The 18,647-nt window shown below is 33.2% G+C and overlaps 1 protein-coding gene across 5 annotated transcripts in view; it reads left to right on the forward strand.

Annotated features, from left to right (window-relative positions):
* LOC129244778 (putative inorganic phosphate cotransporter) overlaps positions 1 to 18,647 on the forward strand; it is a 54,684-nt gene extending 36,037 nt beyond the window's left edge. For all 5 annotated transcript variants that reach the window (XM_054882612.1, XM_054882613.1, XM_054882610.1 and 2 more), the window contains 3 exons: positions 16,757 to 16,893; positions 17,027 to 18,100; positions 18,175 to 18,647. In XM_054882612.1, the coding sequence (XP_054738587.1) occupies positions 16,757 to 16,893; positions 17,027 to 18,100; positions 18,175 to 18,345 (1,382 nt within the window). In that variant the 3' untranslated portion in view covers positions 18,346 to 18,647. The remainder of the gene's footprint in view (positions 1 to 16,756; positions 16,894 to 17,026; positions 18,101 to 18,174) is intronic.

Raw genomic sequence — 18,647 nt, forward strand, 5'->3', positions numbered from 1 at the left:
AAAATCACTACAATAAATAACCTCGAGCTCACAAATCAACTAATTAATTAAAGACAACATACCAGTGTAAGTACCGAAAATATCGCAGACGTAAGTGCTTCAATTCAAAATAAGCTAAATCACTAAATTTCACGCTAGTCAAAGGGATTGACCATATTTCGCTGCATACAGGAGTCTATTCTGTGGAAAGATCTTGACTTGCACCTGCACATAATCAAAATAACACAAGGGATCAATGCTATTGATAATTTTAAGCGGCAACACTTCTGCGATTTGCTTCTGTAAAAGCTAGATTGCTAGGTCCCTAAGTATGTTATACAAAATTTTATGGACCGGAACGCATTTTGTGGACTCACAACAGCTCACTTAAAGGAATTTACCACAGACTGGGAAGACAGGAATTTTCCACAACACTGGATGGAGAGTGCAGGACAGAGGCAGGCTAAACAGGTTTTCCCTTCCACCAGAAGAGCACCAAATATCCTTCTAAACATAGATAGACGTGGCTACGAACTCTTACTGGATACTATTCAGAGCACTGTGGATTTAGTGTGAACCAGCGTTAGCAATTTTTGCGAGCTGAATGGAGAAACTCCAGAGTACATCCTCTGCGAACGAGTAGCTATCGCAAGACAAAGACTCGCATACCCACATTGGTGATGCGACTCTAAATTCATTAGTGGTATGCAAGAAAAAGCCCAAGGGCGTACTCAAATTCATCAGAAGTCTTCAGTCATAGGCTTGCGGTTAAGCAGAATAATACTAGTAATGAAACTTTCTGCATGTTAAAACGTTAAATGCCTGAATGGATTATTATATAGTTTAGTTAGAAAATCCACAGATATATCGTGCTTACCTTAAACTTGCGCTTAAGAAATGCTCACAGTGTTTGAGCACCTCGAATTACACTACCTGCCCAAACACCAAAGTGCATCTTTCTAACGTGTAGAGGAAGTTCTGCATCACTCTCTGTTTCGCAAATGCCTTGATTAGGTTTTTATAGCATTTATTATCATATAATCGACTCATTGCTTTCATCCCAACATTTGGCTACATGAGTTCAAAATCTGCACTTACCTTCAGTAAGAAATTCAGTGTTCTGTTATTTATACTGTTAATACAAGTCCTGCTGTTAACTTAACTTACTGGTATGCTTATATTTTCGAGCTGCTAACAAGCAGATGTGGTGAGAGGCATATTTAAGAAATGAAATGAAAAGTTAAGCAGACTCAGAGTAAATTTTTTAATTGCGGTGCCTAATTTAATACAAATATTTTTTTATTGTTTTACACCTGCATGCAACTGCACTGCATTGTTTGCTTAAAACAGTTGTTAGCAACAATCCCATATGCCATTGATGTCAATTGTATCTTAATAAGTTGCTTTTGCGAAGATGTTGTCGTTTTTCGTTAAGTGTTTCGGCAAATGTCTATCAATTGAGTATAGTTAGAAAGTGTCAATGTGGCTGTTTTGCTATTTAGAATTGTAAACCTAGCTTTCGTAATGCACGAGTGGGTGCATTATTGTTGCTAAATACGGTAATTGATCATTAGAATCATGCACGATAAATAAAAAAAGCATTCCAAAAGTAAACTAGAGCTGCTAAACATTCATATATAGGATTTTCCAAACAGAGGTGTTATTTTGATATAACAAGAAAAATGCTATTTTTTACCGTAAATGATCGGATGCTTATTTCATTAGAAAGCGGAAGGTATGCCGTTAATAGTGGAAAATAACATCAGGCAAATGACTACAACGACCACGCAATATCCTTTTCATCGACAATATCCTTTTCATGAAATTTTCCTTAACCGAACTGCAAAGCGGCTGCCTTATGTCCTCGATAGCCTCACGAATTCCATCTTTGAGGTCTTGAATCGACTATGGGCTGTTGGCGTAGACATTCTTTTTCACGTGGCCCCAAAAGAAAAAAGTCACAAAGTGTTAAATTACCAGATCCTGGTAGCCAATTGAGATCACCTCTTCGAGATGTGCATCATGAAATGCAAATATGTATGCAAATGTATATTATATGAAATTTATTTTCGCGAACGAAAATACAAAAGATACTTAAAAACAAAAACAGAAATTAGAAAAAAAAAAAATATATATAACAAAAAAAATTTTAAAATATATAAAAAAACTAATATAACAAAAATACTTTAATGCTAATAAAAAACACTTTATTCCTGCGTACTGCCCCAACATTACTCCACACAGTACTTTTTCTTGAAGATGCATTCGTTGAGACTAAAATTTGTAAACTAGTGTTGACATTTTCCAAAGTTACATATTTAGCTATTTGCGTTCGTTTAAATTTGCAATACCAATATTAGCGCTTCGTTGACGCTTTTTGGTTATTGCGTAAAAACTATTGAATATAAGCTATGCCCTATAATTTACACACGCGTGCAGCTTTACATGTAATTGAGATAAAGTCATTGTTATCAGTTTATATAAAATTGAATAAGTAAACTACTTTGGTTGAAATTAAGAGTGGTTTCAAATTCCTATGCTGGCGATAAGAACCTGGATAGTCACGTCTTAATACTTCGCTATTTAATTATTATAGCATAGTATTAGTGGGACTAATAACAGCTGGATACAAGTTTATATTAACGAATTTATAATGCGCATCTTAATTTTCGGCTACAGTTTTAAGTTGTCCCAGAAGAGCAAATAAAAAATAAATAAATCGCCACGCGCTGCCATTGTTGTGACTACTGGTGTGTATGTATAAGTGTGTGCATATAAGTATAGGGTTGTTCAATAGGTGCGCTTCAACTTTTTTCCGATAGAGAGGGCGAACGACGCAATATTTTTTATTTTTCGCTTGTCATTTGTAAACTTCATTAGTATACATTTCATCATGGACAGCTACACACTTGAGCAACGATTGCAAATCGTGCAAATTTTTTATGAAAATAATTGTTCTGTTGCTGCTACTTTAAGAGCATTACGGCCATTTTACGGTCCATTTAACAAGCCGTCCCGTTTTGGGGTTATGTGAAGTCATTGGTCTACAGTAACAAACCGGCGACGATTTGTGAGCTCAGAGCCAATATTGAACGCGAAATTGCTGGAATTTCGGACGATTTATGCAAAAGAGTGGTCGAAAATTGGGTTCAACGATTGGACTTCGTAAAACGTGCACGCGGTGGTCATGCAAAAGAAATCGAATTTCATACTTAAATGTATATGTTCAAACTCGATAACAAACAAAAAATTAGTTAAAAAAGTCAAACCGTTTGTGTTTTATTCAAAAAAGTTCAAAAGTTGAAGCACTCTTACTGAAAACCCCTATGTATCTAGCTCGATTCTGTTAGGTTATTACAAGCAATATTTTGCATGAACAAAATTATTATAATAATTTGAACACTTGTGCACAGTATAAAAATGCAGTTAAAGTGTAAAAACAAATATATATTTCGAAGAAAAACATTTAACAAATATTTACGTGTAAATTCAATTTATTCCCTCGAAGCCATTGTGAGTAAACAAGTTCATATATAACATAATTACGTAGTTTGTTGTTGATTATTTTACAAGAAACGTTTAAGTGAGCAGCTTAATCCCTATGCATGTACGTATGTAAATACAAGTGTGAGAAATTTTTCTAACAAACTTGACAGCGTCATAACTACTACATAAGATGTTTTGAAAAACAAATCATAGGTAATAATAATTCTTAACATAATCGCGCATTTGGTGCTTTAAAATGGTATTCGTACGATTAGTCGATATTTAAAAAGTTGAAACCAAACGAAAATTATCGAAATCGAAATTAAGTAAGATAATAATATAGAATCTCAGTTTCAGTGCTATAATAGCTTCAAAATAAAAAATAGGCATTAACATAATTATTCAGTACAGATAAAAAAATGTACTTCATTCAATTTCAATTTTAAAAATATAATATAAAGAATAAAAAAACGACTTTACATAGTTACTTTTCAACATGTATACCATCACGATCAAAAAGTTCCCGGAATATATTCTGAAAATTCAAAATAAATGTTTCTACCTCATAAGTGATATTATCGCCTTCACAGTACTCTCCATCCATTGGAACGCACTTATGCCAGCGTTTGATCCAGCTCCCGAAACATTTGCGGAACTCTATTTTCGGTATAGCCATCGGAGACGTCTTTGATTTTTTCTTTACTTCGCGAACAGATTTTTTTTTTTTTTTCAAAGTAAATTTCTACAATTTGTAAGCGTTGTTTCTGTTCATGAGAACTTGTAAAACCTTGCCGAACAGAAATGTCAACACATTCTCAGCTGTAAAACAAGAGTAATTGATATGGATAGTTCTCATGCAGCAAGAAATCACACTTTAGTTGAATTGCAATTTTCAGTTAGCAAAAATCACATTCATAGCTTCTTCCCATATATTTCATTTCGAAAAAATGCTGCAAGTCAAACTAAATTAAAAAAAAAATGTCGTCCAAAATGGTAGCCCTACTAAATTTTTTTCTGGACATAATCATTGCTTAAGGCCCTCGGCTCACTTGAAATGGTGTTTTTTGGGTGTTTCTATAAAAGCGTATAAAACGAAAAAAGCTCTTGTTCTCTTGTTTTCAGTATTTAATTTTTTGATCCATTCTAAAGTTTTTTTTGGCCATACAAGGTTCACTCAAAAAGAGTCAGAATGACGTTCAAAGATAAAATCCATTTTTTGGCCCTTTTGCAAATACTAAAATTTTTTCCCGAATGATCGTAGTTCATACGATAACGAGACCTATTTTTTGAAGGTTGACAGCTTTTGGAACGAACATATGGCCAAACAAAAATGTTTATTTTTTAACAATGGATCAAAAAATAAAGTACTGGAAACAAAAATTAAAAATCTTTTTTCGTCTCTGTTCCAAATAAGGCGAGGACCTTAGTTACTCTCATTTGATATACGTATGGAAATATTTGACTAATTACGAAAGAGCTGTACTGCACATGTATTAGATTCCTCAGATATCTCTCGTCTCAAACAAATTTTGCAATTTAAGATTTTGCAATTAAATTAAAAAGTTTAATATAAAATTTTTTGGTTCAGAGTGGCTAAATTTTCTTTTTTTATTTGATATCCGTAACTAATTATATTAAAAAAATAATAATTTTAAGAAAACGTTATTCTACAAACATATTAGTCCTTTCCAATTCCTTTCGTTTCAAACAAATGTTGCAATTTATGTTTTAACGCTTTAATTTAAAAATATGTATATGTATACTTTATATATATGGCAACGCTGCTCGCAACTTTTGTAAGGTGTTAGCATTACTAAGCCACTGTCGCTCAATAACCATATTGAAATATCTTTCTAATTAAAAAAAAAAATTGGTTTATGTGTACTAGCACCTTCAGATAAATATCCTTCGTTTCAAACAAATTTATCAAATTTATATTTATTTTGACAACCAAATTAGAAAAAAAAATTTTATCTGAAAATTTTTTCCAGAATTACATCGCTATAGAAAATTTTTTTCTAGATTTAATCATGGCTAAAAAAACCCTATTTTGATATCCTTCTTGACATGTACTACTAATGCATACTAATTTGTTTATAAATATGTGGCAGCGCCATTAAAAAATGTGTACAAATTGGAAAGCTCCAATTAATTATAAACTAGAGTAGATATAGATATTTATTATATAGATTAAAGGTGTATTGCTTATACAACAATCTTATTTTATTAATTTTGTGTTTTATTAAAAGGTGGCAACTTTATTAAAAAGTTGTTCTGTATTAAACTGCTCTTAGTTACCTTTTGTTTGTAAAATTTTAATTGATTTACAAATTTCGTTCATCGCTAGATGGCAACCTTATTCAAAAATATCAATTTATTAAAGCTTTCTCAAACTCTTTTTATTAATTCACTTGTTTAATAAGAGCGCGAAATCAAGCCCATTTTACTATTCTACTGTAAGTGGTTGCTCGTAACGAAATAGCAAACCCATCGCCAATATTAATTGCCACTTCACTATGCGGTGGCTATTTCCATTACAGTCAGTTTGGCATAAAAAATATACATGGAAATACTTGCGGTTTTGATTCATATAAATTTTAACTACATCATCGGTTCGACACAGTTTCCTATTAATGATTTATTTGCGAACAATTACTGCTCTATACTGGTTTAATTAAATTTGAACTAGAATAATGACGATGCGCTAAATGTAACGCAATAACTTGTAAAATTAAACTGGATTGTCGCTTTGTAACTGCAAATTATACGAATAAATATTTGCATAAATTAGTTTACTTGTATCAAAACACAGGTACCTACTACATACCCAGTAGAGAATAGTTTTCGGTCAGGATCGCAAATTCAGATGCGATAGCTGAGAATCACTGAGAAAATAAAAAATAGATACCAGTGATGGGATTTAAAAAAAGGCAAATAAAAACATATACATACCTGTAAACTTAGAAAATATTTACGGTGCCAAGCTATATTACTCGTATTATTGAGAGATCCAAATGACATATTTGCCCATGCGCATATGACTTACTCGCATTACTTCCTTACTTTTCAAATAGCATTTTAAAGTAATGAAGATTTCCGGTTAGTATTTATATTTTTAGTTCCGGAAAATTATGATTCAACAGTAATCGATCGAAGGAAACGATAATAAAACAGAATTTGTTGTGTTTTTCCACCAATTTTTATTGAGAGTAATGTACAGCTTATAAAACATTGCGGAAATTGTTTTATAAGCTGATATCCATGGAATCAACCTGTGGTCAAAGTTGGTAAGCATGGCTGACTTTGTTCCCTCAAAACTCGCCTTTTTACAATTACTCAAGCTGCGATCACAACAATTCCATTCAAGAATTTCGAAGGTCCCATAAACCTCTTCGGTTACTTTTTTTTATTTACTTTTATATTAATTTTTAGGGAAGTTATAGAAATCTTCGGGAATCAAGCTCCTCTACACATCTAGAATAGATACTAACAGCATGTAGACATCCAATATAACAAGCACATCCGATCAGAAATCGATGAACCATAGCACGGATCGTACTGATGCTCTCAGAAACGAATATACAGCCTTTTACGGGAATAGTGACGGAATCCGCCTAGCAAAAGGTAGTACCTATTCAGCACTTCCGTACTTTGAAGAATGCTCTTCAGATTTCTAAGAAATCGCTTCTACAAGGAAAGAGATAACTTAAGCACATTCTAGCTGAACAGCTGGTTGGATACGTGGAAAATCGGAAGAGTTAAAAGATATGTTAGAATAGGGTGGCTATGCCCACCGAATGAGGTAATTTTAGGAGCAAACTGTCTGAAATGGGTTTGAAAAGATTTGCAAAAATAAATGGAATACCGCATGGATATATCATTTCGTGGAGCATTCATATGAAGATACATAATTCAATTATTAAAGACAAGACTATAGTGCTTAATGTTAAGCAAAACAAAATGGTCAAAGTCCTTTCCTGGCTTAAAATCATGTCGTTACTACATTTTTTTAATAGAAAGTATTATATTTATTATACATTATTTGCATAGATATTTAAAGAAAGACTGATTTCCATTAGTCGCAATGGCACTAGTTATAAACTAAGTCTCTATTTTTCTCTGCTATTTGGGTTTCTGTGCCAGCTTAAATTTCCACGGCGCTATTACACTATTCGATGCCACTATTTTGCTGCACTTATTTTGCATATTTATTAAACACATGTATTTGTTTGAATAACTAGAACTTAAGGTGTGGTCGGCAGTCGCCTAAGCAACTACTTATTTTTGGCATATCGACTGAAAGTCTGAAGATTGCGATTTCGATTTCACCTTATCGGTCATGAAGTATCAAAAATTGTATAAATGTTTACAAATTACAATAAAATATAATGCAATTAATTAGACCTGTGAGGCAATGGCGAACGCCTGCGCAAATTTCTGCAATGAGCAGTTTTCGGATACGAGTTATCTGCTTTCGAAGTTGATATGTAATTTCAAGTCCCTTCATCTGTAGAAGAAACCCGAGACTCACAATAAAAATTGCGCTAGAAGCTCGTGCTAAGCCAGTAAAGTATGAATTACAATTATTGAGGTGTGGCTTCAGAAGTGCTTTAGTTTCAGCGGTAATTATTGATTATTTGCTACGAATAGAGAAAAGTCTGAAAATAGTAATGGTATTCGCAAGGCATATCAGCGAATATTAGTACCTATTTTTTAAATAAAAGGTATTGCTATTAATTAGCAGTTAATCTTAAAGGTAATAATGAAACTTATATGTTTTTGTGTGTTTTTTTTTGCGGATGAAGGGCTTAAAATGCTTTATGCAACTGAAACTATAAGAACGCATGCATTTATATGTGTTCCTTATGTGCGTTTCCCGCCAACAGCCGACGCTCTAAAGTCAACTAAAAGCGGAAAAGTTAAATTATTTAGAATTTGTTGACAATTTGAAAGCTTAGCAGGGTCAAAAAATATTTTAATACATAGTAATGATTATAAATTTTATTAAAATAAATATTCTAAATATCGCAAGCCACTTTTGAGTATGTAAACGCATTTTTTTGTTTTTTTGCCCCGCTATTATCTCAAAAACAATTTTTTTACGAGCGCACCCATTAAATTTAAAAAAAATATTACGGTTTGATTTTTATTGTCTGACTAAAAAACTTTTGTCATTTTGTACGTTTTTGTTTATTGAATTTTATTATTTTGCTCAAAGGTTATAATTTTTATTTTATAATATAAAAAAACAAAAACAACATGCCATAATTTTCACCCCATAAAGAAAGTTCCGTCAATGATCCAGTGGCGCTCTTTGATAACCGAAAAGGGCATTTCAAATAAGATATTTGAAAATTTTTTAACAAAAACTCTGAGAAATAAGTGGCAGGAATTTTATACCTTATAAACCTTTAATTTGAACTATACTCTACAATTGATAAATATAACGCTTCCTTATTTCTTAATTTTTTTCATGATTTTTTGTAGTTTTAATATTTTTTATCTATTCCACGTACAGACAAATTTGTTGAAATTAAAAGAAAAAAAGCAATTTAATTTGAAAAAACACTTTATTAAAAACTCAACAACTCCTTACGTCAAAAGTTAAAGCGGCAAAACTCAAATATTTTGATTTCCCTGCAGAGATATGCACATACATACTTCCATAAATAGGCACACATGTTCCTCGAATTATCTGTAAGTCTTTGACTTTTTCTTTTTTCACTTTGCTATTTAAATTCGCCATTTTAAAAATACTTTTTGATGCAGCCAATGGAAACTTTTTACAATTTTAGCTGGGTCGCTTCTTGATTGATTCAATACTGGTATTAAAAATAGCAACTCGGTAAATGTGCTAAATTTACAGACTATACTTTTTTCCGACAATCGCTCAACCCAATCTATTTTACATATATACCATACTCATTGTGAATTTATCGAACTCGTCGCAATTTATATACATACATACAAGTTGCGCCACCTTTAATTCATCACCCTATCGGAAGATTTATAGTTTTTGTAAATAGCGTCGTACGTCAATCATATTTGACACGTGTGTACTAGACAGCTGCAGGATACAAACAGACGAGCAATGGTCAAAATAAAGATTTCCATCGCTCAAAATAATTTCTTTTTTTCGTATTTAGTAAAAAAGTTATTCAAAAACAAAGTTGGATGATTAATTTTGCGCCACCTTGCATATCAATGTATATATATATATATATATAATTGGCGCGTACACCCTTTTTGGGTGTTTGACCGAGCTCCTGCTCCCCTTTGTGGTGTGCGTCTTGATGTTGTTCCACAAATGGAGGGACCTACAGTTTCAAGCCGACTTCGAACAGCAGATATTTTTATGAGGAGCTTTTTCATGGTAGAAATACATTCGGAGGTTTGCCATTGCCTGCCGAGGGGCGACCGCTATTAGAAAAATGTTTTTCTTAATTTTGGTGTTTCACCGATATTCGAACCAACGTTCTCTCTGTGAATTCCAAATGGTAGTCACGCACCAACCCATTCGGCTACGGCGGCCGCCAATGTATACTATACATTTATTTAATGTAAACCACAAAAATAAACTCATTTATACACGATTGTGTGTGTAATGCTAAGGGTAAGAATTATTATTTAAATTTTATATGATGAAGCTCATGTGAGTCTAAAAGTTGAGACGCCCTTAATTAAATTATTTAATATTCCTTAAAAGTCTAGTAAAAACGTAGTTATGGCTATGAAGAAATATTCAGATAATTTGAAAAAGTATGTTATTAATGATTATAAGAAAGACTTATCTCAGAGCCAGCTCAAAGCAAAAACGTTTCATAAAAAAATCAATAAGTTCAGGGAAGGTGGAAGGAAGACGCCACTTATCTACGAAAACGATCTAAAGACACAACATGGCATGAAAATTCACGGATACGTATAAAATTAAAGAATCATCCAGATAAATCGCAGTACCAAGTCTAGCTAAGTTATAGGCTTGCTAATAAGCCACTTATTTCATGGCAAACGCTTTCAATTTGCTTCACAACACATAAAGTGATCAATGCAGAACTGTATAACTATACTTTTCCGTATAAATCAAACCATATTATCAAAATATTCAGTCTTAACAAGAAAAGCTCGCTGGCCGCGAAACAAAACGCTTGGATTCGCCATATTATCAAAGTACAGTTAAGCATGGCGGAGGCTGTAATGAGGTGAACGTTTTTCTGAGGTTTTCTTTGAATTCCAACACTGAATAAATGTGAAACCGAATGGATGGATTTACTTTCAAAAATATACTTATGCTTAAATGCTTACCCTTCATGAGTCGAATATGTCAGTTTCATGGTCGTCCCAGCATGATAACCACCCGAAGCACAGACCAAAACCGGTAAGAAATTGGATTGCAATATTCTCAATCAATAAAATAATTAATATTTTGTGGTTTACAAATCAATAATCTATGGTTCCGCGGTGGAGCAAAGGACCCTATATACGACATAAAAAAAAAATAATAATAATAAATAATTGGCTCATACACTTCTCTTAGGTGTTTGACCGAGCTTCTCCTCCTATTTGTGGCGTTCGTGTTGCGAACGGCAAATGCATTTTTATGAGGAGCTTTTACAGACTGGTTTTTAGGATTGTGAGCACTATGAAAAAATCATCTCCACATAAATAAATACTCTCTGTGCAGCAGAAAGAAAACAGTTGTTAAAAACATCAGAAATTTAAATACAATTTATATTTGTTTAGATGATGAACTTATTTATTTTTGTTTTTATATCATTTTATTGTTTGTGTGCATTTTAATATAAGATATACAGATTTAGTTTTGTTTTGGAATTTTTTAATTCAATTTTATTTCTCTTATTTTTTTTTAATTTAATTTTTTTGTTGTAATAATTTATAATTTTTTGTAATTTAAATGCATTTATTTTATTTTTTAGTTTAATTTGATTTTATTTTGTTATACTTCATTTCACTTTATTTTATTTCATTTTATTTTATTTTATTTTTTTATTTTTTTTTTTATTGCATCCCAAGAAAGGAGTGATTTACATACATTAATTAGCTGCAGGTTTGCTGCAAGCCAATAATTTATAGCAGGTAGAAAGATTACGATTAAATAAATGTATATAAATATTATATAAAATATTTAAGAATTTTACAAACAAGAAAAACGTTTACTGTAAAAGGTTTCGGACTATATGACCAGAATTGAGCAAAGCTGCTTTTTGCATGTCGAAAATTAAAAATTCTGGAAGTTGAAGTTATTTTATTTTATTTTATTTTATTTTATTTTATTTTATTTTATTTTATTTTATTTTATTTTATTTTATTTTATTTTATTTTATTTTATTTTACTTTATTTTATTTTATTTTATTTTATTTTACTTTATTTTATTTTATTTTATTTTATTTTATTTTATTTTATTTTATTTTATTTTATTTTATTTTATTTTATTTTATTTTATTTTATTTTATTTTATTTTATTTTATTTTATTTTATTTTATTTTATTTTATTTTATTTTATTTTATTTTATTTTATTTTATTTTATTTTATTTTATTTTATTTTATTTTATTTTATTTTATTTTATTTTACTTTATTTTATTTTATTTTACTTTATTTTATTTTATTTTATTTTATTTTATTTTATTTTATTTTATTTTATTTTATTTTATTTTATTTTATTTTATTTTATTTTATTTTATTTTATTTTATTTTATTTTATTTTATTTTATTTTATTTTATTTTATTTTATTTTATTTTATTTTATTTTATTTTATTTTATTTTATTTTATTTTATTTTATTTTATTTTATTTTATTTTATTTTATTTTATTTTATTTTATTTTATTTTATTTTATTTTATTTTATTTTATTTTATTTTATTTTATTTTATTTTATTTTATTTTATTTTATTTTATTTTATTTTATTTTATTTTATTTTACTTTATTTTATTTTATTTTATTTTATTTTATTTTATTTTATTTTATTTTATTTTATTTTATTTTATTTTATTTTTTTTTTTTTTTTTTTTTTTTTATTGCATCCCAAAGAAGGAGTGTTTTACATTAATTGGCGACAGCTTTGCTGCAAGCCAATAATTTATACAATAACAGGTACAAAATATTACAATTAAATATATATATAAATATTATACAAAATAGTTAACAAATTTACTAACAAGAAAAACGTTTACTGTAAAAAGTTTCGGACTATATGGCAAGAATTGAGTAAAGCTGCTTTCTGCATGTCGAAAATTAAATATTCTGGGAGTTGGAGAGTTTTCACGTTGTCCGCTAAGTTTTTATGCACTAGTCCGTGGGCTGAGATGATAATTGGTAGTATGTGCACCTTCCTTAGCTTCCACTGGCGTTTGACATCAATGCCTAAGTCAGAATATTTGGATATTTTTTCTGCATATGTTTTTTGCATGTTTCTGTTTAGAGGAACAGCAATATCAACTATATAACCAGTCGCTTGAGATTTATCAATAAGGAAAATATCTGGTCTATTGTGGTCTCTTGTGGCATTTGTTAAAATTGTTCGGTCGTAATATAGAAGGTAGTTGGAGTCTTCTTGAACAGGTTCTGGGGTGTATCTGAAGTACGGTATTTTGCTTGGATTGAAGTTGTACATCTGCGTCAGTTTTAGATGGATTATTTTCGCGATGTCATTATGTCGCTTCAGGTACATAGAGTTTGCCAGTGTGGTGCATCCCGCTAGCACGTGGTCTAATGTCTCACTTCGACTATTGCATCTTCGGCATCTGTCTGCAGCGGCATTTGGATCTCGCATTACGTATTTAATGTAATTTCTCGTTGGAATCACACCATCTTGTATGGCGAAAATGGTACCCTCCGTTTCGGCAAATATCGACCTGTTGGTAAGCCATAAGTGCGACAATTTTTGGTCGACATGTGGGCTCAGCAAGTCTTTTCGATATACGCCGTGGATAGCCATTTCAGACCATCTTTGGATTTTTTCATCTATTGTGGTTGTGTTCTTGATTTCGTAGGGTTGATTCATCCGAAGTGGGGTATAATTATCATCCGCAGCACTTGCAGCCTTGTGGAGCTCGGATTGGGAACACTTATGTTGGAAATATGCTCTTATGTTCAAGATAAGTTTGTCATGCAGTGCTCCAACATCAATCTGTCCTCTGCCTCCCGCTTTTCTAGGTAGCATCATTCGAACGACAGAGCTTTTTGGGTGACGTGACTTGTATTTAGTCATAATTGTGCGTATTATTCGTTGTAGATTTTCTATTTCAGTAGATGACCATTTTACAATTCCGAAGCTATACGATACCACCGGGACGACAAATGAATTAATGGCGTGGATTTGGTTTTTCCCATTAAGTTGGGTTTTACAGATAGCGTGAAGGCGCCTTTTAAATTCTGCTATCAGTTTTTTCCTCATTTGCATCGTATTTATACTGCTGCTTTGCATAACTCCAAGGTACTTGTATACCTCTCCTGCCTCCATTTCTGCTATGTCGAGTCCGCTACTTTCCGCGGTTACATGTCGAGAAACCACTTTACCTTTAACTATTGTGATCTTTCGGCATTTATCAAGTCCAATAGGCATTTTAATGTCATTGGAGAAGGTTTCGACACATCTCAAAAGCTTATCTAGATGTTTGGAATTGCTGGCGTAGAGTTTCAAATCATCTACGTAAAAAAGATGGCTCAGTCGGAATCTTTCAGACTGTCCGTGTTTTAATACAAACCCATGCCCCGTCTCATTCAGGATGTGACTTAAGGGGTTCATGCTGAGAACAAACCAGAGCGGACTCAACGAGTCACCTTGAAAGATACCATTTCGAATGTTTATTTCGGTTGTGTATTGAGAGCTTTCCGGGCCAGGTATTTTTATTCTTGTCCTCCAGCGTTGCATAACTTTTTCTAGAAAGAGTATGATATTGGAATTGAAGTTGTAAATACGAAGTACTTCAATAAGCCAGGAGTGTGGAACCGAATCGAATGCTTTCATCCAGTCAATATAAGCTGCATAGAGGTTTCTGTTCTTCTGTTTAGATTGCCCAAGGACAACTTGATCTATAATCAGTTGCTCTTTACAACCTTGTGATGCACGTATACATCCTTTCTGCTCTTCTGCAATCAGATTATGTGTTTCGATATGCTCATAAAAGATGTTAGTTATGCACGACGTAAGTATTTTGTAAATAACTGGCAGACAGGTGATGGGCCTGAATTTTGAAGGGTCATTGATTTCATCACATTTTGGAATCATATATGTCGTACCAAGCGTTGCAAAATTTGGCAATTCTTCTTCGCCGGTTATTATCTTGGTGAAGAGGGCTGCAAGTTTGTCGTGTATACATGTAAGCTTTTTGAACCAGTAAGCATGCAAGTTGTCGCAGCCTGGAGTTTTCCAATTGTGGAGCCTTCGAGCAACTTTCGCAACCTCTTCAGGTGTTACGGCTGAGAAACCAAGTATTGGGATACTAGAGTACTTTTCTCTCACTTCTGCTATCCAGCTTGCCGAGGTGTTGTATTTCTGAGGTTTGGACCAAATAGCCGACCAGTATGATCTAAATTCATCCATTGATGCCTGTCGCGTCTGCCTTTCTACGATCGTGGTTTGTTTTAATTGTCGTAAAAATAGCTTTTGATTGCTTTCAAACATACGATTATGTTGCTTGCGTTTCATAGACATGCTATATTTTTCTCTTCTGGTGGTTAGCGTTCTTAATTTTTGCTTGAGCGTATCGAGCGTACGCTTGGGCATTTCTTCATTATTTTCGAACTTCGAGTGAGTATTAAAGTTTTTACATATTTTGAGGACTTGGCGTTTCAATCGTCCGGAGGTGTTTCCACCTACCAATGCTGTTATTTTTCCTATTTTTCGGCGGTGCTCTTCAATGTTCTTATCGAGTCTTATCAACCACTTCGGTTTATTACTCTTGTCAGTTGATCTGGAGTGTTTTGGCTTCTGATTGTGTTGATTGTTCTCAAAATGTTTGTTAGTGATTATTTCAGATATAGTTTTAGCAACGCAGTATATGACTATTATAAGTTCTTCGAGACTAATCTCTTCGTTCAGTGTTTCCGGTAATACAACAGCGTTGTAATAGTCAACTAATTTTCCGAGTTTTCTAGAGGTGTTTAGTTTCGGCAAGTGCGGCAGACTCATCACAGGCATTCCCCTATATTTCGCATAATTTTCTTGAAAACTATTATATGCACTTTCAAAATCTATTGACTCTGCATTGTCGTTGACGGGCTCAATAATTAAAGGGACATTCCCTTCGTTCTCTGCATCCATACTACCATCCTGTGGTGTGTTGTTTGTTTGCTCAGGGCTTGCTGGGGCTCCAGAGTTGCTACCGAGCTCTCTCGCCACTTCCTGGGTAATTTCTTCTCTTCTTGCTTCTGTGATGTAATCATGTCTGCGTATCGCTCTTAATTGATCAGACAAGTTTTGCTCTGACACGTTCATTTGCGGATATTTTTCTACAAACTTTTCACGTAAACGTTTTCGGAAAAGGGTTCTGTGTGTTTCTAATTTAGTGATCTGTAGGTATGTGCGTAATAAGAATTCGTTAATTTCTGATGTCCATTTTTTACGCTGTCTAGTTGCTACAACTGGGCTGGTCGCTGCATGCGATGCTTGCGAATCAGTTCCCGGCTGCAAAAGGTCTTGTCTATTATCCCCAGAGTAGTTGTTTGTATCTGGAGTATGATCAGTCTGGGGCCGAGCTGGACCACATTCCAGAAGTGTATGATTAGAATTAAGATTAAGGTTATCCGAGGCTTCATTTATTCTTCTCATTTTTTATAATGGTTCCATTTTATACCTGCTGGCAGGTGCGTTAACAGCCGCTTCTTACCTGAAGTACAGACGCCGACCGGAGAGCCGCCCAATCTGGTTCAGTCGCTGCCGGGTTTAGATTTCCAGTTTTTGGTCCGCGAGCGGTATTTTATTTCCCGCCTACCCTGTATATCTACAGAGCGTTCCCCTATCCGCCACCCGGGGACGCGTCCGATGGGAGAACGGATTGAAAACTCCACACGGAGTTTTTTTATTTTATTTTATTTTATTTTATTTTCTTTTAGTTTCTCTAATTTTATTTTATTTGCTTTTTATATATATATTTTTTTTAATTTAAATGTTTTCTAATTTTTATTATAACAATTCATTTATTTTTCTTTAATTTACTCCACCTCTATTTTTTAAGTATTAAGTAAACAATTTCTAAAGTTACCCACAAATAACAATTTGAATCTAATTGATATTCAACTCTTCTTTTTCTCTGCTTCTTTCCTTCCAGGTTGCCTAGGCTTTGGCGTACGTCATTTCGAAGCCTTTCTCATATTCTTCAGTCTCGCTGTAGTCTATTCGTTGCGTGTTAACTTATCCGTCGCCATTGTTGCTATGACCGACAAATCTGCAAATGCTGATTTCGATGTGAGTGTAGGAAATAACCGCATATATGTTCTGTTCTCCTTTCCTCTCACTTTCTATACACCTAATACATATATATATATGCATTAGATATTTATGTGACTCACAAAATTTTCTTATCGACATTTATTTTCAGGAATTCGACTGGAATGAAACCACAAAATCTCTTCTACTCAGCAGTTTTTTCTGGGGCTATATTATAACCCAAGTACCGGGTGGAGCTTTGGCACGCAAATTTGGCGGTAAAATCACATTACTATGTGGTGTTCTAGCCTGTTCCCTACTGGCCATACTCACTCCCATTTTTGCACAAATTGGTGATTGGAAGCTCGTGTGTGCACTACGTGTAGCGCAAGGTCTCACCCAAGGCATGGTTTTCCCCTCAACACATACATTGCTCTCAAAATGGTCTCCTCTCGAGGATCGCGGAACCCTTACCACCTATTGTTATTCGGGTTCGCAATTCGGTACAGCAGTTATGATGGCAACCAGTGGTATAATCGCTTCTTCGTCAATGGGTTGGCCAGGCATCTTCTATCTGTCGGGCGGTATTGGTGTTATATGGGCTATTTTATGGGCCATATGGGGTGCTAATTCGCCAGCTGAATCCAAATTAATATCACCCGAAGAAAAGAAATTTATCGAACAATCACATGGTAATAGCAGTGAGGAGCATAGCACACCAGCACGCATACCATGGGTGAAATTCTTCACCTCACCACCATTTTTGGTATTAATTTTGGCACACAGCACACATAACTGGGGCTTTTGGACATTGCTTACCGAAATCCCTACCTACATGAAAAACGTGTTTGGCATGGATATTAAAAAGAATGCCCTGCTCTCTGCGCTACCTTATACGGCTATGTTTATTATGTGTTTCGTTTTTTCGACCATCTCAACAATCCTCAGCAAGAAACAATGCATACCACTCTCGGTGAGCCGCAAACTTTTCAACACTATCGGTCACTGGGTACCAATGATATCTCTGATTGGCTTGGCTTATGTGGGCGCCGATCAGACTACGCTAGCAATTGTACTGCTTACCATCACTGTTGGTATCAATGCGTCTACCTATTTGGGCTTCCAGGTCAATCACATAGATCTATCCCCTAACTTTGCCGGCATTATGATGGGTATCACCAATTGCGCGGCGAATATTATGAGTATCATAGCGCCGTTGCTTGTCGGATTTATCGTTACCGATGAGGTGAGTGCACAAAGATTAAAATTTAAAAAAGAAAAAAGTATTTTTGTTAACTAATTATTTTTTCTATTTTGTAGAAAAACTCAAATCAATGGCGTATCATCTTCTTCATTGCTAGCGGTTTCTACTTCATCGGTAATTTGATGTTCATCATATTTGGTAGTATCGAAGTGCAGCCATGGAACGATCCACAACCGCGTCCCTCACCAGAGAAACGCAACTCCACCCAACTTGAGTCACAGCATTAGGCACGAGGACGCTACACATACTTACATATGTGTAGTATTTCTTCGTCTGATTTTTATTTTTAGTTCTTTTTTGTTCATACCCTTGTGGTATATTGTTGTTGCTTATCTGCATTTGTCTATGTATTAGTTAAGATGTTAAATATCGACTTAATAGCAATTACTTGATAAAAAGTAGAATTTAACTACCAAAATTATGTATCATAATTTAGCAGAGTGATTAAATGAAGATCTATGTTAAGTAAGTTTAATGAGAAAAGAAAAGAAAATAATAAAATAAAATATAATACTGAAAATTTAGTAAA

This window comes from Anastrepha obliqua, chromosome 4 (genome assembly GCF_027943255.1).
Source record: "Anastrepha obliqua isolate idAnaObli1 chromosome 4, idAnaObli1_1.0, whole genome shotgun sequence".
Classification (NCBI taxonomy): domain Eukaryota; kingdom Metazoa; phylum Arthropoda; class Insecta; order Diptera; family Tephritidae; genus Anastrepha; species Anastrepha obliqua.